Genomic DNA, 25,162 nt, shown 5'->3' with positions numbered 1-25,162 from the left:
GCAGAAAATGTACAGGAGGAGGGACTGTAGCCTCCCCAGTCATGGTACTTAAGCAGGTGCCTTCCTACTCAGAAAGGAGAGGCACAGGAACCTGCTAGGGCTCTAGAGCAAAAGTCTCTTGCACCTTTGCTATAAAACACCCATGCTTTGAAGAGAGAGAGCATTTCCTGCAGCTAGAAATACAACACATTTAACTGGGTGCTGTGAGGGCAGTTACCTGTTGGTTGAAGAAAAATTCTAACCATGCATCTGGTTCTCTCCAGCAGAGATCAGAAAATCAGACTGCCAACCTAGACTTCTCATTTTGAAGGATTCTGGTGAATACAATAATTTACCATTTCCAGCAGCACACCAGTGAGGTGTGTACAGTCTTTGGGGAATATTTTTGATGTTACTGCTTTGGCTGAGTGAAGTCAGGCACAGGAACATGGCCAGAGTGAGGCTGATGAGCAGCAGCCTCTGCTGTCTGCATGTCCAGGAGCAGCTTATGAAGTTTGCTCTGATCCTGCCCAAAATCTTGTGGCCTCCCAGCCAAGAGGAAGCATCAGGCTCCAGTGCAGATCTGGCTGCTGGCAATGGTGGGAGCACACTCAGGTGAGGATGAGGTGCTTCATTGATATTTTCACTGCCATATCTTGCAGATGTGCTCTGGGATGCAGGAAGCAGCCTTGCAGATTGATTTCCCTGTGTGTGGTGCTTGCAGGGTTTACAGCAGCCATGCTCAGCCATGTGTTTTGTTTCTTGAGTTCCTTTGCCTGGCTCTCTGTGCATCTCTTTTTTTCTAATTTTACACTTGGGTCTTCTGCATCCTTGGAGAAGAGGAAATCACCAAAAGTAAGTCCAAAGTACAGCAAGTACTTAAATCATTTCACTTGTATTTAAACCTCTGAGGTCCCTAGCACTGCAGAGAAAACAACATTGTGGGAAGGATATTTGTTCACCAAGAAAAGCATTTTGGATTTAGTTACCTAGCTCAGTCTGGGGACATGGCATGAAACTGTAGGGGTTCATTTTTACATTCTTAAAGGCAGTTTCCTTTTTTCTTGCAAGGCATTTTATGTCCTAGCCAGCAATGTTAAACACTTCCAAGTACATGGGAATCTTGTTAACATTTTCTTTCTGGTTTGTTTTTATTACTTACCATGGATTATAGAGAGGATGCACAAACACTCAGCTTACCAGAATGTGCTACAATCTTCTCTCAGCACATGGGTAATGTTTCCTTTAGAAATGTTGCAGCATAATTTATCTTAGGCAGTGCAAGTTCAGCTGTGCAGCTCACCTCACTGAACACACCTGGCCTGTCATAGGAACCCAGGAATCTGCTGGGTTTGCTCCCCCACAGCTCAGATTAGTCCTGTGAGGGTCTGAATGCAGCCAGGTGATTCCTCCATGGGCAGGACCAGGAATTCCAGCTCTCCTGGCTCTGCTGGCAGCCCTGCTGCAGGGACCACTGACTGATCCAGGGGCCTCAACAAGCAAAGCAGGAACCTGAGATGCTTGTAGGCAGCTGGGGCAACAATGTCAGAAAATATACACTTGAATAAAGAATCCCAGTCCTGTTCAAAAAGGAATGATGTTTTAGCTTTTGAAACATAACCCAGGGGGACATCCATACATTATTCTTCAAAGATGGGGTAGAAAGTGGATTTAGGAGGTGTTATTTACTTGCAAGTTCTTTTTTAGTAAACTGTGTTTCCTGCCAGAGTAGAGTGATATTATGCAAGGATTGGGTCTGTGGTGCAGATACAAACCAGCATGGTGCCCTTTCCTCATACAGGCCCTTGCACCTGAGTGGATTTCTCAGTGGATTTCTCAGTGACAAGTGAATTTCTCAGTGGATTTCTCAGTGGATTTCCTCAGTGACAAGTGGATTTCTCAGTGGATTTCTCAGTGGATTTCCTTGCTGTGGCAAGGTGCAGAGACCTCTTTCTTTTGTTTCACTGATATGAAAGTAAGAAATTATTCCTACATAACTTTTTTCCTATACATGATGTTACCCTTTCCCTCCTTTTGTCTGGCCTCAAATTCCCTAAAAACACCAACTATGGCATTTTTTGTGGGCTTTCTGAGCTTCCTGCTGCTTTCCCAAAAGGACAAGGCTGAGGTGAGATCAGCCCTTACTGCTGGGTAGTTGCAGGACCCTCTGTTCCAAAGAAAATCTCTTTTGTCTCAAAAGGCTGTCATTTTATGAAATGAGAAATTTTCTTGGCCTGATCTGAAAAAAGTAGCAATTCTCCTGTATGCATTCATCTGAGGAGGGGAAGGTTTTAGTTCCTGTCTCCCTCCCCTTGTCAGAAACATGCACTGTTATGGAAGGTTACAGAAGGAACCCTTGCAGCCTTTTAGGAGACTGATTCAGGAAAGACCTACCACATGTAGACTTTTACATTCCTTATATCTGTTTTTTCTGCATTGTTTTTGTTCCAGCTCCTGCCAATGTGCAAGAGGAAAAAGCATGTTCAGGTGGAGAGAATACCATTGATAGTTCCTAAAGTCAGAGTGCTGCAGGGGTAAGTGAAAGAATGCACATTCCCTATTCCAGTCCCCAAAACAAACCCCTAGGGGAATCCTTTAACTTCTCTCCAGCCAGGACCCCAGCTGAGTTTCCTCCTTACCTTCTCCCCACATTCACACATCCCCATGACTGGAAGGAAGTGTGGAAGGAGCAGAGGTGGGTATGGACAGTGGATATAACCCTGCACATTTCCTTTGGGCTCTCAGCTGTGTTTTCCAGCATTGTTGCATTTTGTGTTTATAGCACAGCAAAGATTTTCTTGCTCATTTAATTTTCTCTTCCCATGCTGCAAGGCTGAGTTCATTAGCTTAAAAGACTGTCACGCTTCTGGAGAACAGAATATATTTGGCAGGAGTGGATAGTAATTATCTAAAAATTCAATCAAGCCATGTTTTTGATTGATTTTTGGGATGAGATATATAGGCTTCAGTGGAATTAATTGCATCCTAGTATTTTTTAAATTTATGTTTTAAGCATCAGATTGCCCCACCACTCCCACTTTCTTTGGTACATTTATTTTTTCCTCTTACCAGCTCTATACAAAGTCTTTTCTAGGGAAATGCTCTGAGTATTGATTTTTTTTAAATTAAATATGTCTTCCACTTCCTGTGATATTAGTATTGTAACACCTGTGTAGCTGAAAAGAATTTTTACAGAAGGATAATTTTCACTCTTAACAACACCACTGGCCAAGCAAGGGGACTTGAAACTTGCAGAAGGTGCATGAACATAAAATAACACTGATTCTGACTGATGACCATTTCTTAAGGAATTTGTTTTCATGACATGAACCTAATGTATAAGGCTTAAGGAAGTATTTTAAATAGCAGTGAAAACAAAAAATATGAGACCTAAATTACAAAAGCAGAATGGTTTTATGACAGTAATGCTAAAGCTGCTGTTATCAGACACTGCTTGCTGATGGACCTTGATGAGAAAACATTGCTCAGAAAAATGCCCCATCAGTGCTGTGATACCATCACATCCCCTGCTCCAGGGCTGAGCCAAAAAAAGCCTGTTCAGATCTGCATCTCTTGCTACATTTTCAGCTGTGATGGATTAGGAAGTAATAAAGAGGATTTCTCAGAGTCTGATTTATTATTAACCTGGTTGTGCATTTTTTTTCTGTATCTGCTCTGTATCAGTTGTGCAGACTGATTTGTAAGAGAATAAGACTGGAAATTCATGTGGAGGAAAGCATCAAAGCCAACAGCAAGAATGCCAAGAAAGCCTTGAACTGCTTGTGTAACCTTCTTCCCTCCTGAATTCTCTGAGGACTCATGCAGTCTGAAGTGTCTGATGCATTGGGAACATGACACCTGTTAAGGGGCACAGGAATCCAGTGTGAAGTCTGGTTTTGGTAAAATTGAAGGTGACTGAATTAGGGAGAGGGGAGTGGGTTATGTGTGTTTAAATCAGGAGTTGATACTGGAGATTGGTATATCCTCTTTTTCTAACAGTAGAGGAATTTTTGTTTTCTGTGGTTTAACTAAAATAATTTGGTCTTCTCAAGAGTATCTGATAGAGGAATCTGGAACAGAAGTGGTGCTAAAACCAACCTGCATTTATCTGCAGCTGAACTTTAAGTTTTTCAGCTGTTGTTTTCCTATCTTAATTCCCCTGTAAGCAGAATGGGTTTTCAGGTTGGAGCACTGTGAAGGTGTGTAATAAGGGAACTGAATGGTGTGAACCCTTTGGGACTTGTGTCTTTAATACCTGGAGCAACTCTATTGCCACTAGGTCTGGCAAGTACACAGGGCACTGTAGTGACTGCTGCACCTGCAGTTACTCCCTTGTAACCCCAAAGGCATCTCCTTCCTGATCCTTTTGAGGCAGAATGTTTTTTAAGAAATTAAGACCAAGTTAACCATACATCACTTGGGATGTGACTGTTTAAAAACTGTCTGGTTTACCCTTTATTTTCTGCTATGCTATTCTATAATGTAGAAAAATATTTAATATAAATTCTAGTTTCTATTCCAATGACCTTGTGTTATCTTATAAAGCTATAATTTAAAAGGCAGGTTCTGTGAGGGCCATTTGTGTCAAGCTCCTGTGTCTTGCTCCTGCTTCACCAAGAGAAAAATTAACAGTATTGTCCCTTCAGATTCAAGAATCTTTTTCAGAGAATATGGACTCTGCTGGATTTTGGTATCTCCATCTTCCCATTTATCCTTATTTTGTAGCAGCTGAAAAACTGTTCCAATCATCATTTCATAAACCATGTGTTCAAGGTGATGAAGGAAAGCAGGAACAGTTTGCATGGATTTTCATTCCAGGTTTGTGTAAGGGTAAATGGTCACTGGCATTTTCATTCATTTGCAGTTCTAAAGTTCAGACGAACATCAGTAAACCTGAGGCTTACCAATAACTGAGGTGCTAATGGAACAAGAGGGAAGGAGAAAGCAGGGCTAAGAATTAAACTGAGTTACACTTTAAATCATGTCCAATTGCAAAAGCAGAACCTGAGCTACTGTCTAAGAAACTGCCAGTGCTCCTGGAGTCATGTGGAGGGTGTGCAGGTAAAGGATTGTTTCCTTTCAATAGGATTTGCAGTTTGTAGACAAGAGTTATGATCTGTATTGTATGGCCAGAGCTATGTTCATTTCCAATATTATTGTTAAAATCTACTGGCAGGAGAGATCTTGCTGCTCACGTGCTCACTGAGCCATGGCCAGCAGGAAGGACAAGGGGAGTCCAGTGCACTTGGGAGCTCCCAGGGCAGTAGAGCAGTGGAAATGCCAGGTCCTGCTGCCAGGCCCTGAGCCAGTGTTCAGCCCTGCTGCCAGCTGGGGCTGCTGCTGAGCTGTCCCCTCCTTGCTGCAGCCAGGGACAGGCACTCCCCAGGCTGGGCCCCCTGAGCCATGGGGTGTGCTCTGCTCTGCTGCCCTGTGCCCCCGGTGCCTGCCCAGGGAAATGTGTCACAGCAAGGGGACAGCAGCAGCACAGGGGCTGTGTGCCAACAGCTCCTTCCCAGGGAGCTGCAGCTCCTCACCAGCAGGTTAATTAGCAGAATGTTCAAGGATCTGATCCAGAGCTTAAGTGTGTTGTGTGCTGCTAAAAGTGGCACTTCAGTGCTGCAAGGGGGTTCTAGCAGCAGGTCAAAGGTTGCACTACAGTCAGCAGGAGTCTCATTTGCATGCCAGAGTATTTTTGACAGGTTTTTCTTTTTTACAAGCATTTGCTTTTTATTATTTCACCAAAATAAAGCATATAGCATACAGTGTTTTCACACATTTAGGAGATAAATAAGTGTATCTTGAATTCTTTAATACCATGATAACATATGTAATACAAAGTTATTTCTTCATTGATTTTAATTTAAATACAGCTTGTTTGCCTTTTTTTAAAAAACAAATTTTTATTGTGTTACAGTTCCCTTGTTAACTTACAGATGTTTAAATAACAACTGGGAAAATACAGTGATGTGTATTGCTAGAGATAAAAAGTTCCTCTGTTAGGATGAAACCTGTATATCAAGTTACCAGCCTGTAAATTAAAAAACCCAACACATTAAATGAATGCTGTCACTTGAACTGATAAAGAAAACCTTAAGAGAATAACAAATACTTCACCTCCAATTTGTTTGTAGAATAATAAGAAAATAATCCAGTTTTTGTATTTCCACACTGATTGGTATGCACATTAATTTATCTTCTACTTGTTTGCAATTATAAATAAATAGAGGTATAAAGACAAAATCTCATACTGCCTTCACTTGAATTTACCAGCTACAGTAGATGCATTTTTAAAATCATAAATGCATTCCCATTCAACTTAATCAAATACCACAGGACTAACTTCATGTGCTCAGTTTCATGCTGCATAGCTGAGAAAGGAGACAATCTGGTGGCACTTGGTATCTTTAATGGCACTTCTGTCAGCAAAGGAGAGGGTGCATTTGTCACTAGCCAGGGCTACCCTTCAAACCAGTCCCTTAGAACTGGCTTGAAAAATACATGGAGCACTAAATAAAGCAACAATTCCTGTGCTGTGTGCCAAGCTTTAGCTAATGGTGCAAGGATCATCGTGGCTTGATTTCATTTCCCCTTCCAGCAGCAAAGTGATCACAGCCTTGCTCAAGTAGCTGCAAGTTCCCTTTTTTCCAAGTGGGTGGGTGTTGTAGAATGCAGTCATGTCACTCTGCAGAGAGGGAACAGAGGCTGCCATTAGTGAATGTGGAAAGCAGCCACACACAGGCAAACAAGAGCAACATCAGATATGTTAAAAATGCAAATGTGGTTTTTGGACTCTAAAACTAGAGAATAAATCTGCTCAATTTTCAGAAATCTCCCATATGTACTTACCTGCATCTCTTTCTTCACTGAGTTTTCCAGGACTGCACAGATACCACCTTCTTAACATTTCTGAAAATGTCATAGCTGTCAGAGAACAACTGCTCTCCTAAAACATGCAGCTGTGTGATGCCTGTGTGGTGGAATGGTGAGCCAGGGCCTTGGGTGTACTTGAGGTGTAAACTGACTGAAGATTTATTCAGAAGGAAAAGATCCAAGATCCAAACCACAGGTAGCACATGAACTCATTCATTAATCAGATCACCAAAATAGGTGTCCTTCACTGAACACCTGGTTTTCACAGTTAGTGACATTAAAACACCTGCTTACTCTCAAATTATGTATTAGCTGCTCTAAAAAAGGTTGAATGCCTTAATTCAGGAAATTGGGTGCTTTTATTAAATCAAGGGCAGAGATTGTGTGGAGAAAATAATAAGACTTTTTTAGTTTCAGGGTGTGTCTGAACTTCTTAGAATAAATACTTTTGAAATTTATTACATGTTAACAGGGAATCAACAAAGTTCAAAATATTTGCAAATCCATTTAAGGGAAGACCATAGTTCAGACAAATCAGGAGTTTTTAGCAGTGTTAGGAAATCTTGAGACAGCACCCTGAGAACAAAGCCAGACAGGGTTACAGCCACTGCCAGCAGGCAGCCACCTGGGAGTATGGGAGAGCCAGGTTCCAGGAAACTTTAATGCAAGGAGCTGAATTTCCAACAGCAATCTTGAATATTACTCAGAACTCTGAAGTGGGGGCTCTTTCTAAGAGACAAAAAGGCATTACATTGTTCTGAGTGGGTCTGGGCTTGGAGAAAAACAATCCATCACTTCAGCAGAGGCTAGGGCAGCACCAGTAAAAACTGGGCTTGGCATGGAATTCTCCTCCCTGTTTGTAGGCACTGGGGATTTGCAGCTTGTCACAAAAGTCAGTAGCAAATTCCAGATTCCACTCAAGAGCCATTTGTGTGTATGATGGCACAGAGTCAGTGCCCTCCAACATGGACCAAAAGGATCATCATTCCCAGGAAATTGTGTTCTTTTCTAAACAAAGGTATTGTGCAAACTGACACATTGCTGGGACTGGCTATCTGCCTTGCTTTCAAATCTTGGTACAAAAATCAGTGGCACAAGAGTGAACATTGAAACATTTGAAAGAGTTCTGAAGCAGCACATCCTTCCTCAGCTTTAAAAGGAACTAAAAATTCAGCAAGAGGAAGGGCTGCTGCATGTCAATGTTATGAATCAATATATCCTTCAGAGCAGGCACAGATAACTTCAAATATATTGTCCACAATAAAATGCCAGCTGGAGTGAGGAGGATCATCCTCAGGCACACTGGGACTTGTCCCACTCTTCTACTCTTATCTCCTCCTTCAACCAGGCCAATAAACCTGGCTTTATTACAGAATTTCAGAGCTTTGAGGCACCAAAACTTGTAGTGAGACTATTCAGAGATCTTTAAAGCATGAAACCTATAATTGTAGTGAAGAAAATATTAAAAGTATTTATTCCTTTATTTGAATTTTAGCCAAACTTTTGCCAGTTCATGAATGCAAATCTAACAGAAAAATCAGTAACTTAGAACAGTTCTGTATCTCAAGTTCTTATTTTAATACTGCCAATATGAATTCTTTGGTTATTAAAGTTTTCTTAGTCTCTGTGTTCATAAGATCCTAATTTCACACTTCCTTGCTGAACTTTAGTTTCTTTTGTTATTTTTAACTCTTCTCTGTTCCAGTGCCCCTCCTTAATGAATCCTTTCCCCTTTGAGGAGAACTCTTCCAGCTCACTGAGAGTCCCATTGCAGAGCCATGGAACACAGAGTATTCTCCTTGCTGTAACATTTTGAATTTACAACTCAGCAATAAAGTGCACCCCTTTCATCTCTGCTTAGAGGCTCTTTGCAGACCTAGGCAGCACTTGGGTATATTAATTTCTTATTTGTGTTCCATTCTGAACTTCTGTCAATTGCTTTTTACTCTGAACTGCACAGAATTAACATTTAGAAGTAACTTCAATAAGAATGGTAAATTTGGTAAGACAGCAATATTTTACTCACTTGATTTTCAGCTCCCTTTGGACTGCTGTGATCTTTCTGAAAGTCATGAAATGCTTCTTGCACCACCTTGTCCAAGTCCACTTTGTCCTGGAACTCCAGCTCAGGATTTCTCTCCAGAATAACAGATATAACCATCAGCAACTGGAAGGCAGAAAGAGATTGTAAAGAAGACTTTAAATTTCATTTTTTAAAATTCAGGTTACATAATAGCACTGTTAGTAATTGCATATGCCTCTTTCAAGCAGGAAGCCATTTAATAATGGCACAGGTAATAGTGCACAGATAATAGAATCCTGACTTGGATAAAAGAATCACTGGAAAAGCAGGCTTTTATGAAAGGTTACAATTGCTGGTGACTGCCTAGGTAAGGGCATGGTGCAAATGATTGACATTAACATCCAGCTTGGCTGGGAGCCAGGGAAGTCATTTTCCAGTTTATTCAGTTCACTTTGTGGCTGCACAAATCCTGTGGAGAGAGTGAAAGGCAGCAAACACTGAACCTCAGCATTTGGTGTTCTGAGGCATAATCCCAGATGCTAAAATTCTGTTATGACAAAGTTTATCAAAACCAAGGAGAACAGTGAGCAGTAAAGCCTCAGCTCATCAGAACCGATGTTACTGACATCTGAAAAGGGTTTAAAATAGGCAGGTGAACATGAAGAGTGTTCTGTTGTAACATCTGCAGGCAAGCAGTGGAGTCTGCACTGCTCACCTTGGTTTGGTAATTTTGCTATCTCTTAGCACAAACTGGGGGTGCTCCAGGGAGCAGGCTGAGCATGAGCTGTGAGCAGAGTTTGGGGTTGGATGTTCTGGGAGGGCACAGAGCTGGGGACTAACAGTGAATGCTGCTGAAAGGTACCAGGTACCAAGAGAGCAGGGCTCCTGAGCTGTTCTCAAAGCAAACCTTGTGTGCACTGGGGGAAGGATTTAAACAGCACTGGGGGAAGGATTTAAACAGCCTCTTGCTTTCCTGTGAGGATGGGGAACACCAGGAAATGGGAAGGTGGCTGACTCAGTGGTGCAAAGCTACTCACTAGGCAGCCTCAGCAAAAAAGGAAGGAAGAATCATTCAGAGGGCAAGCTGGTTATTTTATTTTAGTTTTCCTTAGGTCTAGGAAATTGTTAGGAAAAGGCATGGGCTAAGGACTTGAAGGAAAGCTACTCTGGAGTTATTAGATTTTTACCTCCTCTGACCTAACTGTATTGCTGGTGTCATTAATACTTGCTGAAGGGGAAGAACATCATGAACTCACTCTGTTCTGAACATGTAACAGGAACCTGTTTAATCATAAAACCTGTACAGAAACCTCTGAAGTGAGTGTTTATATGGAAAATGTTATTTCTTCAAATATTTGAGTCTAGGTTATTTGTTTGTTTTAGGCTGTAACATACTAATGCACAGTATAAAATGCCATTGATTATTGGCCACAGACCTCCACAATGATCTGCCTGTACTGAGGCTGGTCAATGTTTTGCAGCATATCTTCAACCAGGAGGGAAAAGTTCATTTCATACATTGTCATATCCGATAAGGTTGGTTGCTGAAAAACAAATCATACTTTTCTTAAAAGACCACATGCATTAAATCAAACCCACCCCCAGGCAGAGCCTACTGGCTTGCTGAACAAATAATATTCAACTAAGAAATAATAACCTTTTTGTAGGATCAAAAAGGGAGCAGATTTCAGAGTTCATGACTTTGAAAGAATCTTCTACACTTCAAGTTTTATAAATGTGCTTTAATAGAAATAATTTGCTTTCATTCTATTCTAATTGTATTTTACTCCAAATGAAATAGACAACTTGGATTTTTTTTTCCCAATTAACAAGTTACTCTAAGTAAAACATGATGGCATAAATAGCCATGAATGATAAGGTGTTTCACCATTGCCAGGCAGGTGAACAGCAGTGCCTGAGCCTGGCTGGGGATTACCTGGGGCAGGAACCTCCCTGCCACGATGAGGCCGTTGGGGGTTCTCTCCAGGATCTGCCACACGCGGTCGTAGAAGCCTGCAGGAGTTCTGTTCAGGGAGCCATCCAGCTGCCTCCTGTTCAGCCAGCTCCTGGGGACACAGGAGGGGACAGCTCAGCACACCTGGCACTCACAGCCTGCCAGGTGAGCAGTACAGACACCCCTGCTGCACACACAGCACAGGGCTCAGCATGCAGAGGGCACACGGTCACCCGGGGTGTCTGTGCTTTATGGAGCTGCAGAGGAAGCAGCAGCTCTGAAATCCACCCAGTGCAGGCCAGCAACAGTAACAGATCAAATTCATCAGGTCTAGTCATGTAAGAAAAATGCATTCCAGCAGAATTGTTGAAGGCAGGGGTTTTTCCTGATGGTCTGTAGAAAACAAGTAACCTGCAAATTTAGAAAATTCAGCAGAATGGTTTTGTAAAACTAAGGCTTTGAGCAAACTGAGTCACATTCTTCATGAATCACAAATCCTGTTTGCCTTCAGAAGTATACCAGCTTTTTTCTTTTTTACTTAAAGCCATCAAGTATGGAATTTAATTTTCCTATTTTTTCTTCTCAGTGTTACTAGAGGAATGGGGCTTTACCCAAAATGTTTAAAACACCAGCAATGGAAATTGAAGAAGTGGCATCCATGGGCCTGAATTAATTGCTGGATTCACAAGACAGATTAAGTCTTGTGTGGGTGTCTTGAATGTATTTGACAGATAGGACTTCCTCAGGTTACTTAGTCCTTAGCTGCTTTTTGAATTTTAAGTAGAAAAATCAACACATTATTTTTTAGAAAAACTCCAATTAAGTTACTGCTTTGCAACATGCCTCATGCCTTTCTGTCTTTTGAAGACCTGGTTCTGGTAGGCTGCTTGAAAAGAAAAAAAAAAGGGAAATTCCCTGATCAACTTGAACAATGTTGTTTTGCAGACTTTTCTCAGCCCAGCTCAAATTAATTCAGCACTAATAACTCTGGGGGTTTGGTTTTTGCTCCATATGTATTGGGAGATTAACATGACATGCTTAGAATAAAAACACTTGTCTAGAAAATGACATGTTCCTGCAGACACCAGTGTGCTGGATGAAATTGCTAAAATATCTTGCATTAAAAAACTCTTAAATACTGGAGAAATGGTGAGAATTCCTTCTCAGATACAACCAGTAAAGAAAACACTAATTCTGACAACTGCATGCATGGTTCTACACTTAATTTTCTGAGGGTAGTTCAGCCCCAGCTACACCACAAGACAAAGCAGACAGAGCGTTGGTTTGGGTTTTTCCTGTGTTTTGTTTTGTTTTTTTAAAGAATAAAAGGGAAAAAATTATCACTAGGGGGTGCATTTTCTGAGCAGGTTTGAGGTCTAGGTAATTGGGATACACTTTCTGAGAACAAAGGAGATGTTTAAAGTTAACCCTATAAAGCCAGGGCTAAGCCAACATGAGTGTGGGCTCTTTTCCTGTATAAACATGGCAAGGTAAGAAAAAATTTCTCATAAATCACTTCTCAATTAAACACTAAACTACCAAAAAGTTGTGTCTACTATGGCAGTTTCATCTTATTCTCTGTACAGCTCTGTCCTTGGATTAGGATAAGAAAACTCTCATAAAAGCAAAAAGACCAGTGGTGTATTAAAAATAACAAGTTGTTTTCTTAATACAAAAAAAGAAGAATTTGAAGATGTCAAAAATGCTCTGACCCACCTACATTAATAGGGTCAGAAAGAGAGTCTTGTAAACTGAATAAGCAAAGTGAGTTTCAGAACTGTTTGGACCATTAAAAGAACAATGTTCCATTTAAAAAGAGTTTCTTGCAATCTTGTGCCCCACATAAATAGATGAAAAAGTGTAATCTGTGAAGTCTGTGCTTGCAAAAATGTCTTCTGTGAAAACCTGGAGAGAGGTTACTTGTGGAGAGACTGTTAGGGAGGTAAATAGACCATTAGCCCTTTCTGTATGACAAATTAATTGGCAGTGAGCTATGGTATCACATTACCAGAGATTTTTTTTTCTAAAAACATCACAAGACTAGGAAAAGCTGTCCTCAAAAAGAAGAAAAGAAAAGGAGGAGGAAAAAAAAAAAGGGAGTATTCTGTATTTCCTGACAGGAAGAAAACTTTTAAAAACAAGTCACTAATGGGCAGGGAAAAACGAGTTAGCAATACTGTACAGGAAGAAGTTAGAAAGAAGTTAGAAGATTGAAAGATTTGAAGGATATGCTGGTGAGTTTTTGTACTCAGATGACCCAAAAAAGAATCCTCATCCTCAGAAACCCAAGCCAAGTGCCCTTCAGTGACCTTCCCTGTGTGTTACAGGCATCAAAAGCAGCAGCTGCTGTGGCAGTGCAGGTGAAATCTCTGACAAAAGGTGGTGCTTGGATTCCTTACTGAGATTGAGCAAGAGCTTCCTAAAGAGCATTAATATGGGATGGAAAGTGCTGCAAAGGCCTTGTTCTGCTGTGCTTTCACAGGACAGTCAGCACCAACGTGAGCAGGGCCAGCAGCAAGAACTGCTCAGCACAGCCAAGGCTCTGAAAAGCATCTGGGAGATAGAGAACAGAGCCAGTGGGACTGAGAGATGAGGCAGGGACTGAAGGAGCTCTTTCCTCAGGAATTACAGACTGGGGAGAAACACAGGTGTGTCTTGAATGAAGCAGGAGCATAAACAGCAGGATGTGTGCTGTAATTCCTCTTTGTTGAGAGGAAAAGCCCAGCACCCATTCAGTCAAGGACTATGGAAATGATCAGCAATATGATGTGCCAAAGTTTGACTTAACCAGAAGTAAAACCAAGAGGAAGAGTTTTGACTTCACTCTTCTCAATAAAGTTAAGTAGAAATATTGCAATTTTAACTTATGTCTTGCATACTTGGTATCACAATGAATGTTCTTTTTGGCAGCTGGTTACAGCTTGGAGAAAAGATTCCAACTTTCAGGCATTCCACTCTCTTTTAAGAATTCTAGAGAACATCTGCTCTTACTCATATAATAACCCAGAAGAAAGCAGGCACTGAACAGCAGATAAACTGTTCCTACAAGTCACTTAAGTGGAGGTATTGGGTAATTTTTGGCTTCTTTCCCCACATCAAAGAGCGTAACAGTTCACATTATAGCAGACAGATCTCTATTCTCTGGCAGTAAAGAGATTTCCACAAAGATAAAGCTGAAAAGAGAATATGCAATAGAAAAGAAACAATTGTATAACCTGGGCCCATGTGAAAGAATGAAAAAGTGCATTTTTGCTATCTTCCCTTTAAAAATTACAGATGATTACAGATGCCTGGTGATTTCAGGTGCACACAAAGCAGTTCAGGAATGAAATGTGCTTGAGCATCAGTGAATGAGCTCAGGAGCCCCAGCCCTCGTTACCTGCCCGGCTGCTGAGGCTGCAGAATGTCCAGCAGGAGCTGCTTCACCTCACTGGGGGACATCTGGTACAAGTCCTTGGCTGGCATATCCCCAGCTCTGATCTTCAGCTCATACTTCATAGCATGGATAATCCATCTACACGAGGGGAAGAACAGATTTAGTCATTCAATACAAAGTTTCCAAATAGGAAAAATTAGTCTAATAAAACAGCTCCTAAGAATTCCACACAATTCTGCTATTTGGCTGTCAGGACTTGCATAAAATATCAGACAAACACTCTCCTACTCTTCCTGTTTGATTGGAACATGATACAAGCTGAAAGGAATAATGCAATTCAGAAATGTGTTGTGGACTGTGTTTTCCACAGAGAAGATTGATTGGACTACATTCCCTGTATTCCATGTTCATTGAGACCAACATTTACCTGCCTTTTGATGTTAAAATTCCTACTCAGAATTATGCTCTGCCTATGTATGCATTTTGCTGATGAGTTTTAAAAAGCCATAAAATTTACAATATTTTACATTTACCAAGACTTCAGGGCTTATTTCTAGTTTTAGCCTTTGAAATTCATTTTTGCAGTCTATCACACTTTCTTTTCCTGCTCCTTTTTGAAAAAAATTTGATTCAATAAAAATATAGCAACAGTGAAGATTTTTAGCCTGAGGTATCAGAGGGGCAGAACTTGGCAAAGTGTTGAAGGAAAATGCTGAGTTTTATTGTGCACATTATGTAAAACCAGTGCTCCAGCCTCTGATGCAATATCAAAGATGAAATAAGGTACATCAGAAGCCAGATAAGCACAGAGCTCAGCCTCTTGCCCTCTCCACTGGTTCAGTTCCAGTAGGCATTACTAACAAAAGGAAACTGAACTAGTTCTTCAAACAGTCCATAACAGCTGATCAAGGCTGGGGTACATCAGAGCCTTTCTGTGTTTATCTGAGAATGCAGTGAGAGATTCAGGCTGTCATCTCCACAGCCACATTCTGTGGCCATTTAACTGTTTAGCTAAGCAGGTGCAGAATGGTTCTGCCTACATAAGTCAAGTCACACTCCTTCCTAGGGAGTTCTCAGTAACTACTCAGAATTTGGAGATGCCTGGCCAGCTGATCCAGTGTTGATTACATCTGAGGTTTCCAGAACCCTGCATTGGAGGTGCAAGGTACCAGGGAGTATTGGGGTCCATTACATTAGCAGAACATGCTACTTTCATTTCATTTAGCAGCTGATGAGTCCTTCTCTTGTTACTAAGATGAACAACACAGCTGGCTCAGGAGTTCTTTCTCCCCTCATGTCTCAGATGTGTCTGTGTGTGAGTCCCTCACTGGTATTTTCCCTTTGCAGTGGCCTGCAAACCACACCAAAGTCAAGGGTGGATCTTCTGCTGAGCTCTTCCCTGATAAGAGGTGAAATCAAGTCAGTTGGCTGGGAGTTTTTACAGTAATAGGGCTGTCAGAAACTTGATCTATTTCAACATGAAACCCTGAAAACAAATCAATAACAAGACACTAAATCAAATCATTATCAAACTGGAACGGCATTTCTGTGAGAAGGTTAATTTTGCTCACTGGAGTGGGTGATAACAGTGAAATAAAGGAAATTGAATCTCTAGCATTAACCTTGGGAGAAAGAAAAAAAGTTGCAAAAAGGATTAGCTACAGAGAATAAGGAAGGGGAGGAAAGAGGAGTAACATGGATCTGTGGAGGGGACAGAAGAGCATTTAAGTGCAGAAGGATACTTCCAGTTAAAAGTAATACTGGCAATTTTTTGTTTTCTGATGACTGGAATGTACTGCTAAAGAAGAAATATTAATCTTGTATGCTAGAAAAAAGGCTGCTGGTATCTACCTCCAGTGCTGAAATGCTGTATTTTTCTCTATGGGAAAAAATATGGAAGATGAAACACTTAAGTTCTGATTCTAAAGCACGCTCACTGATTCAGTAAATCTCAGTCAGTAGCACCTGGCCTCTTCAAAGAAGTGCTTATTCAAATGCATGTCTCTATCTAAATGTGAAAAAAATAATTAACTTCTGTGGGTAGCAAAGTAAATGCAGATCCCATGGAATGTGACAGCACTCCAGCACAGCCTGTTTGTAGGTCACCTTGTCAAAGAACAGAAGAGCACAGGTGGGAGGTAAATGATGTTTTAACCTTGATTCAAGTTTGTGGCTCTCTGAAGTCTACGTTCCCCTGCAATGCCAGAGGTGCTTTACTGACCCAATCCGTATCTTCAGCATCCCACTGAAGAGCTCTGGGGAATTGGAGATGATCCAGCCAATGTGGATGACCAGCTCCTGCTGCAGCACAGCCTCTCGCTCATCTTGCAGGCGGCATTTATCATAGATCATGTCCTTAATCACTGCGGGTGACAAGGGGTTAGAGATAACTGCTTCCTCCTGGCCAAACGCTCCCAGCGTCACCTGTGGCACAGGGAAAACAATTCAGAGGCTAGGGACAGCAAGGAAGCACTGCAAAGCAATTCAGAAACTAACCTGCACCAACCCTGCTTTGCTTCTTAAAAATTTCACAATACAAGGGCAGTTTTACGTCAATGGCTGATGCTTGTTAATACTGTTAATTGGATGCTACTGAAGTAATAAACTTCACTAACAACCACAGTGAATATGGAATCTATTTTTCCAAATTAAAATAAAAATACAAGACCACTGCTTTATAATCAGACTGTACATTAGGTTTAGACAGTTATATAATTTCATACATTTCAGCTGTAGAACACAATTAAAATTCAAAATTAAATTTATAGTTTTGTTTTCTTATTTCTACTAGCATGCTAAAAGTTACAGCCTTAATTTTAAGAAAATATATTGCTGGTACCAGATTGTTTAACCACAAAAAAGGAATTTATTAAAATTCTGTTTTGTTTTTAATCTATTGTCAGTAAGACAGCAACACTAGTTTTTCTGCTATAATAAAGATCAAGGAAGGGATGTTAGGTTCAAAAGTTGCCAATAGCCTCAAATTATGCTGCATGCAGGTGTGACCTTCTCTACAGCTGAGTAGCACCATAAGCACAAATCCAGACCTCAGTCTGGGGTAAGACAACAACATTGCATGTAAGCAGGTATACACATACACATGTTTAACACAGAAATACAGAAATATTCAATTTGTATTATTTAGAAGCAACTATTCATTAATTTAATTAAAATTATTGTACTGGGGAAGAAAAATAATGTTCTCCTTAGGAAAGGAAAAAACACAATTAAACTTTCTTTGAAACAGAAAACCCTGACAGACCTTTTGCTCAGCTGCCACCCACGTGTTGTGTTATGCTCAATCACACAGAATGATTACATTTTCATTAAAGAAGTCTTTCAAAAGATGCTTTAATACTTCATCTACTTTTGTCAAGTAAGAGGGCATATAGATAAAATCACAGAAAGGTTTGGGTGGGAAGGGACCTTAAAGATCATCTTGTTACAACATTCCTGCTCCAAACCCCCTCCAACCTGAACACTCCCAGGGATGGGGCAGTCACAGCTTCTCCAGGCAGCCTGTGCCAGGCCCTCCTCACTCTCACAGGGAAGAGTTTCTTCCCAAGATCTACTCTGAACTTGCCCTATTTCATTTTAAAGCAATTCCCTCTTGTCCTGTCTCTACATGTGCTTGTCAAAAGTCCCTCTCCAGCTCCACTGGAGCCCCTTTAGGCACTGGAAGGGTTTCCAAGGTCTCCCCAGAGACCTTCAACCCAAGAAGTTTCAGAAATCATGCCCCTTCCTGTCTTCCATAAATACTGAACTGTCTTTTCAGTCTTATTCTTTCATTAATTAAAATTATTATTCAGTTCCAAATACAATTATTAAACATATATTTATTTTCTCTAGATTTCTCTTCTTTGGTAAGGTTTTTTTTAAGCCATTGCATACTTTTAAAAGAAGCATCAGAGGCCTTGAAAATGAACAAGCCATTTGTTTAGTTTCTGTTATCATTCCTTAATGCAGTTCTGAGGAGCAAAGACTTACCTGCTTGCCCTGAACTAAAACATTAGTAATAGATGGTGCAAGGCTGTCCACTAGTTTACCTAAAAGACTTGCTGCGAAGCGCACAACAGACCTGAGGGCAGAAAACAGAGCAATCCCACTACATATCACATGCTAGTTTAATGAATTCAGATAGAAAGCTGCAGTCTGCCACAGCAGAATCTCAAAATTAACTCAGTGAATACATACATTATGTACAAAGTGGAATTTGGATCAGGTTTTATGCAGTCTTCTGTAGGTTCTCATTTTTTAGTTCAGATACAGGTTAATGGATCAGAAATATATTTAGTTAGAACTCATTAAACTACCAGTTCCATAAAAAGCTTCTTGTTCTCTTCTCAACACCATCTTAACCAAAGGCAGGTAAGAAATGCCAGCTCCTCTCTTATGACATTTTCATCATTTTGCAAGATAACTTTGGTAATTTTTAAATTTACTTATGGAAGAGTCAGAAAGATTTTGCAACAGAAAGTATAACACATAACACCAAAGCCTTGCTGTGTGTTCCATGCTGAGGTAATATTTTGCATGTGCAGCATGAAAAGAAGAGACTTGTGTCACCTGCCAGGTTAAAAACAAGCTGTAGCTTCTAAGAACCACATTTTTCCATGTATGCAGTAGGTGGTTAAAGATATGAATACATTTAATAATAATTTCCTGACAAAATACCAACCTAACAGAACTGTAATTGAGCTTTTCTAGCATAGGTTTTGAGGCTACTAAGAATCATTTATTCACAGAGATGAGGAATAAGCTGTAATATTCTATGGTGTTAGTAAAAAACTCAAACAGTTGATGTTGATTCCTGTGAAAACTGCTACACACTCCTTAAGATCAAGAGCAAAGCATTTCAAAAATGCATTAGCTGATACCATCAAAATGCAAATAAGCAAAAAAAATATCTCACAGAGCTGCACTTCAGATTTCTGGGCACTTTACCTGTTTCCCATGTACCAGTAAAGTAGTAATATGTGGGGTTATAGAAGAAGAAAATTTCTGTGCAAATGCAGCACTGTAGCGCAACACCAACCTATATGTGTGTCACATGGCAACCAGGGAAGAGAAATGAAAAACAGTTTACATATTTTGTTCCTAAAAATACTTCTGATTTTTATTAATTACAAAAAATACCACCAAGGTATTTTGGGTCTACCTCATTATTGGCAAAGGCCCATTTAACTGCATGTAGAAACAAAAAAAGAAAAACATATTTGTATTTACTGACCTGTAAGGAATAGTTACAGAGTGAGAGAACAGAGTTCAGGACAGGCTTGACTTTGATAAAAAGAAATTAAACTTCTACTGAGCTTCAGGGCAAAGAAATTAATAAACAACATGTAAATATCAACCTACTTGCTGAAACCTTTTAAAGTTATTGTGTCAAAGTCAGGCTTAAAGCAAATTACTTCAGGGCAATAAATCTGAGTTAGTGCATCAGATTAAATGATTTATATCTTATCACCAGCCTTCCTACATGGAGCTAGTGACAATATTTTATCATGCCCTGTAAGAAACAAGAATATTAACATTCTTCTCACATTATTTCAATGTAATGGGGCCTGTGTATTGGCAACAGCACTCAGTGCAAAACCAGCCTATTGCTTTTGTATTTTAAAAGATAACAGTAAGAAACTGTTTCTTAATTTTTTTAAGCCTATTAAACCAGACCTTCAGCTGCCATGCACCAATACAACTGTCAGGAATGCTGCCATTTCCCCCCTTTAAGTGTGTGAGAATCCAGCCTTACTTTCTATGAAAACATTAGGAAAACAAAACTGGTGTAAGGCAGAAGGAACATGATATTTGTATACAAACCAGAGCTTTCTGCTGCCAGCTCGTCTGTAGATTCTTTCAATGTGCTCAGCAACAGTACCTTAAGGGATTGAACAAAGAAAAGAAAAACAAAACACAAGCAAAAAAAGATGCACAGGCTATCATTTAATAGTAATAAGGCAAGTTTGATGAGACCAGTTAATTCTGAAGCTGCTTTAGTAAAGCACTTATCTATTATGCTGGACATCTAAAATTCAGATGCAATCAAGTCCCCTGTCTCCTAGTTTATGTTGTTATGAAAGAGCCAAACCAGATTTCAGCTGAATTTGCTGAGCCTGCTGTAGAGACACCTATAATATCACCTGTTCTTGCAATATATTGGAGAAAATTAATCTACACGGAGATTTGGCCTGTAAAGGTACACCCCATCACAAGTACATCCTCAGACTGCAGAACCTCAAGTTCTTCAGCCTCTGTGTTTAGATTTGTGTGTTATTGATTGGGTGATTACTCATGTCAGTCTCAGCAGTCTCCATGCACAGAACTCTTAGGCAGTGGCTCAGCCCCTTCAATCCAAGGTGCCTGTTAACAAGGTTATCATCACCACCATTTCATATGGGATGGCACTGACAGGTCTGCACAAGTCAGCTCTGAACACCCAGAGGGCACAACTGCACTTTTTTTGGATTTAATTGATTTCAACAGCGTTTTTAAGTCCATCATCATGATCCAATGGCTGGGTTGTAATGGTAACACTGCTTGCTCACAGAGGTTAGGGAATCTGCCCTGAGCTGTTTCCAGAGCAAAGAACACAACCTACAAAGGACTAAAGGAAGCTCCTGAGCTCCCAAAGCCTCCCAACACTGCAGGTGACAGCTGGAAAAGGCCACAGCAGAACCCACATGGGCTAAGGTGCAGATTGTAGCCACAGCTTGCACAATGCACTGGGTTATCAGCCAAGGGGTTTTATTCCACTTGAGGTGGCTTTCCAGTCCTGTGGGCAGTTTTGGGCACCACAACAGAGGAAAGATAAAAAGATATTAGGAAGTGTCCAAAGGAGGCACAGGAAGATGGTGAAGGATTTAGCAGGAAGCCATGTGAGGAGTGGCTGAGGTGACTTGGCTTGTGGAGCCCAGAGCAGACTGAGGAGAGCCCTCACTGGGATCTGTAACATCCTCACCAGGGGCAGCAGAGGGGCAGGAGCAGATCTCCTCACTCTGTGACCAATGACAGGACTCAAGGAAATGGCTGGAGTTGAGGCAGGGGAGGTTTAGGTCGAATATCAAGCAAAGGTTCCTCACCAGAGGGTGGCTGGGCACTGAGCAGGCTCCCCAGGGCACAGCACAGCCTGACAGAGCTCAGGCAGCTCTCAGGCACACGGGGGGATGGCTGTGGTGGGCTGTGAAGGATGATGAACCTTGTGGGTCCCTTCCAACTCACAATATCCTATAGGTTCTATGATCTTGGTAACATAGCAATGCAGATATAATGTATGTTTATGTCAATATGACAGCTCTTCTCCACATGAAGCAGCCATCTCCTACCAAAATTAAGAAGCAGGGCTCTGTAACATGAGATGGGAAGTCCCATTGCTTGATGAGTAACTAAGAGTTACTCATACTATTTGATTTGAATAGCCCTCTTTTTTCTGAGTAATCATATATAAAAAGGCAACTAAAAAGCAATCTTTGGGAAAAAAGACAAAACACCAAACTTTGCAGCACAAAATCCCAAAGCCTCAGTAGCCTTCTCAGAATTACATTACAGGAATTTAGACCCTGTGCTCTAAAACAAAGCCCTAATACAAAACCAGAGCTTCACAGATACATTGAACTGAAGTGAGATTACATCAAAGCAGAATAAAAATTCAGTATAAAGCCTCATATAGTACAGACTATTTAGACTTTTGTTTCTGTTTTCTTTGTAAGGGTAAATCCTGTAATTTTTTTCTAATCTATGCATACAAAATTACAACCAGATACAGCACTGGCCTATCAACAGTCTAAGAGCATTCATAGATCCAGCAGCTCATTCCCCACCACACCATCAATTTGCATCTCCTATTTAATGCAGAAATTGCTCTAAATGGCAGAGAAAAGAGCTCCATAAGTGCTGGCAAGCACAGCTCTTATTCATGTTCATTGCAACTGAACACAGAGCTGCTTCCTCAGAGCAGTGACATGGCAGGAGCTCTTACCTTCCTTGGTGATGAAATTCGGCCCTTCCCTTTTGAGCAATATACTCGAGAGTAACACTTGACTTGCCAGGCAACTGCAGTCCTTAAATAAAAAACAGCAACAACAGAACCATAAACAGCCTTCAGATTGTCACTGAAGCAAAGCCAGAAGAGCTATTAAAAATTTCAGGTGAAACCAAAGGGCCTTTTCTTCTTTTCAATTTAAGGAAAAGTATAATTATTTTATTTTCAAGGGGATTTAACAACTATTCCATACCTGTGTGTGCTGTCTCCTTGTCACTGCTGCATACAGAGCCTTCTCTGTGGGTCATATTAAGCTGTAATAATTTGACCTTGGAAAAGTTTCCTGATTTTTCATTCTCAGGTCCTTTAATTTACAGCAGAAATGCTTGTAATGAAATAGGGAACCAAGCAGAACACTTGGTGTGTTTGTACCAACACTAGATCTAGAACAGTTACTGAAGTGTTCCTCTAGGTACAGGAAACAAGTGGCAGATTGGAACCATCCCTTGATGCCATTAAGAAGTCCACTCAAGTGAATACCCAGTGCTCAAGTCTCTTTTGATAAGCAATTTGTCAATAAAATATCTGTTCTTAGGACACATGCAAATGGATCCTGAGGGTCACCTGGCACCAGGGATGACTGGGGCACCTGGCAGAACTGAGAGCCAACAGCTACACTTGAAGGGCCAGGGAGCTCTGTGATGGATAAAGAGGAGGATTCCCTGAGTATGGAGAGGAATATCAGATATTTCATATTATTAGCTGTGCCCCAATCATGCTGATCTAAGGCTAAAGGTAAAAAGAGTATCAGCACAGAATTTCTTATTTCACAAGAATGAAGTTACATTGTACTTTTATCAAGTTTTCTTACATCAAGTTTCTGCAGGATCTCATATGTTGACTTGTTTTTCCAGTCATTAATATTTACATCTGGTTGCTGCTCAAGTTCAGAAGCATTGGGAGTACTAGATTGTCTCTTGACTTTTGAATGTTTTGGAAGATCCAGCTCCTCCAAACTCTTAAATACAGGAGCCCTGAAAAATAAGTATTTAATTTCTTCATGGTTCAGAAAATATTTTAATAATCACATAAATCATCACCACTATTTACATATAGCCTTACTCTTCTGTTTCAGTGATGCTTAGGAAGTCAAGTTGTTCAACAACTGCTCCAGAGATTAATGTCTGCAATGAAAAATTGAAAACAAATTTTAAAATATATACATAACTATATAGCTGTCTTTTAATCTCAGTATGTTGCTGATGGTTTCCACTGAGAAAGTAGTTTTGTTATCTACAATTCCAAATATTTTACACTTTCAGAGTATTTTTGCTCTTTCATGAGGAAAAAGAGAGCTTAAGGCAGCAGAAGTCTCTTGGGGCTGCTGTCTCCTTTTTGCTCATGTTCCATTTTCTTTTGTCCTGTCCAGCTCCATCCAGCACTGCCCATCCCAAAGCCAGGGCAGATGGAAACACTGAGACTGAGCATTTGCCTTCCTCAGAGTCCTGCACAGTCCCCACGTTCTGGAGCCCACAGCTCACGATTCCAGGGATGGCTGAAGGCCAGGAAGTTTTCCTGTCAGCCTCACTGATGTTTCAGGCAAGCCCTACAAAGAACATTCCCACTCTGTGCTCATTCCCTAACCCAAGCATGCCTGGCCTAAGTTTGCACATCAAATGCAGTTTACAAATACTTCCATCTCAAAAGATTACAGAGTTGAAAGTCAGTGCTGCATTTATCTGATGCAGTCATTACAATTCATTCACTCTGAATTTATAGGAATTCCCCATTTATCTACTGCCAGAGGAAATGTATTGTACTACAGCATTTTTAAGACTGCTTTTGATTTTGATTGGTCTCATTAGCTAAATAAAACTGAGTGTGTTTTGTGACTTTTTATATTCCATTTTCATTGTACATGAGTTGCAGTAAAACATTGATCTGTTACACTGTGAGATGACAGAATATAAAAACCCTGCTTTGCTTTTATTACTGGTGCCATTCATTCTTTGCCTTGCACATCTGCTTGAACACATGATGACAATGAAAGTAAAAATCAGAAAAGAGCTACAAAACTTCTGAGCATACAAAATCTTAAATTAAATCAGATTTGGTATACTTTACAGCAAAAAAAGAGCCTTCACCCAATTAGAGATACACATTCTCTCTCAGGCATGTTTAACATGTGCACCTAAATGAAGCAGCTGAGTGCAACTGACAAAGATCAATATATATTTTGTTGGAATAAATGAATTATTCAAGAAAACACCAGGAATTAGACATGTCCCCTGTTCTTTTCCCAAATCCTCCCCTATAATGAAACAAGACTGTTAACAAAATGCCAACTGTGCAGTAAGACAGAGACTCCAGCTCAGCTGCTGCAGAGGCACAGGGTGCCCAGCAGGAAAGGCACCCACCCACCTCCTCCATTGGCCTTCAAGTCAGACAAACATTTGTTTGTATCCTCCCATGTGCTCTGTTCAATGGCTAACAAATAAAGCAAAGACCAGGGACTGTCCACCATCTTAAACCCTTTAAAACAACTCCTTACTTTTTATATTGGAAAAAGAATCTTTCCAGAAGGTCAGTGAGTATGGAAGGCAAAGTTTACAACCCAATGGCTGTCCAGTGCAGTGCTTAGAGTAAGGACACAGGTAGATGGAGAAACTTCCTTTCTGATAAATCTTTCTTGCAAGGCAAGAAAGTCATTGCAGTCAAATTTAAAAAACAAATAACCAAACCACAACAACAACAACAACCCTGTAGCCAAATGAAATGTTTTCCATGGACAGTAATGGCATTTGCTCTAGGAAGAGTCAGTGGTACCAGGGGAGACTCCATGACCTGCATGTGAGCAGGAGAAATACATAAATACTTAAAGATTGCAGGGATATCTTAAACCATCACAGCTAGAAGCATTTTCTTTCCCAATGACCCAGCTCTTCTACAAATTAATGATCTTCTAGGGAACAAGAAGTCATT

General features: G+C 40.5%; 1 protein-coding gene across 9 annotated transcripts in view; it reads right to left on the bottom strand.

Moving 5' to 3' along the window:
• Window positions 1–5,679: 5,679 nt before the first annotated feature.
• The window catches only part of PHKB (phosphorylase kinase regulatory subunit beta), a 66,979-nt gene continuing 47,496 nt past the window's right edge, over window positions 5,680–25,162 (bottom strand). For 7 of the 9 annotated variants that reach the window (XM_071440334.1, XM_071440340.1, XM_071440335.1 and 4 more), the window contains 11 exons: window positions 23,303–23,364; window positions 23,052–23,214; window positions 22,178–22,259; window positions 20,023–20,080; window positions 18,190–18,280; window positions 16,424–16,626; window positions 14,206–14,340; window positions 10,809–10,938; window positions 10,309–10,416; window positions 8,876–9,016; window positions 5,680–6,661 (listed from right to left, as the gene is read on the bottom strand). In XM_071440334.1, coding sequence (XP_071296435.1) covers window positions 6,524–6,661; window positions 8,876–9,016; window positions 10,309–10,416; window positions 10,809–10,938; window positions 14,206–14,340; window positions 16,424–16,626; window positions 18,190–18,280; window positions 20,023–20,080; window positions 22,178–22,259; window positions 23,052–23,214; window positions 23,303–23,364 — 1,311 coding nt within the window. In that variant the 3' untranslated portion in view covers window positions 5,680–6,523. Of the gene's footprint in view, window positions 6,662–8,875; window positions 9,017–10,308; window positions 10,417–10,808; window positions 10,939–14,205; window positions 14,341–16,423; window positions 16,627–18,189; window positions 18,281–19,146; window positions 19,238–20,022; window positions 20,081–22,177; window positions 22,260–23,051; window positions 23,215–23,302; window positions 23,365–25,162 lie in introns of all 9 variants that reach the window. The other 2 variants (XM_071440338.1, XM_071440337.1) reach the window with 1 other exon arrangement.

This window comes from Agelaius tricolor, unplaced genomic scaffold, assembly GCF_023055355.1.
Source record: "Agelaius tricolor isolate 1412-34295 unplaced genomic scaffold, bAgeTri1.0.p SCAF_15, whole genome shotgun sequence".
NCBI lineage: Eukaryota > Metazoa > Chordata > Aves > Passeriformes > Icteridae > Agelaius > Agelaius tricolor.
Note: the sequence above shows the minus strand (reverse complement) of the source record. Positions and strands in the feature narration are given on the sequence as shown.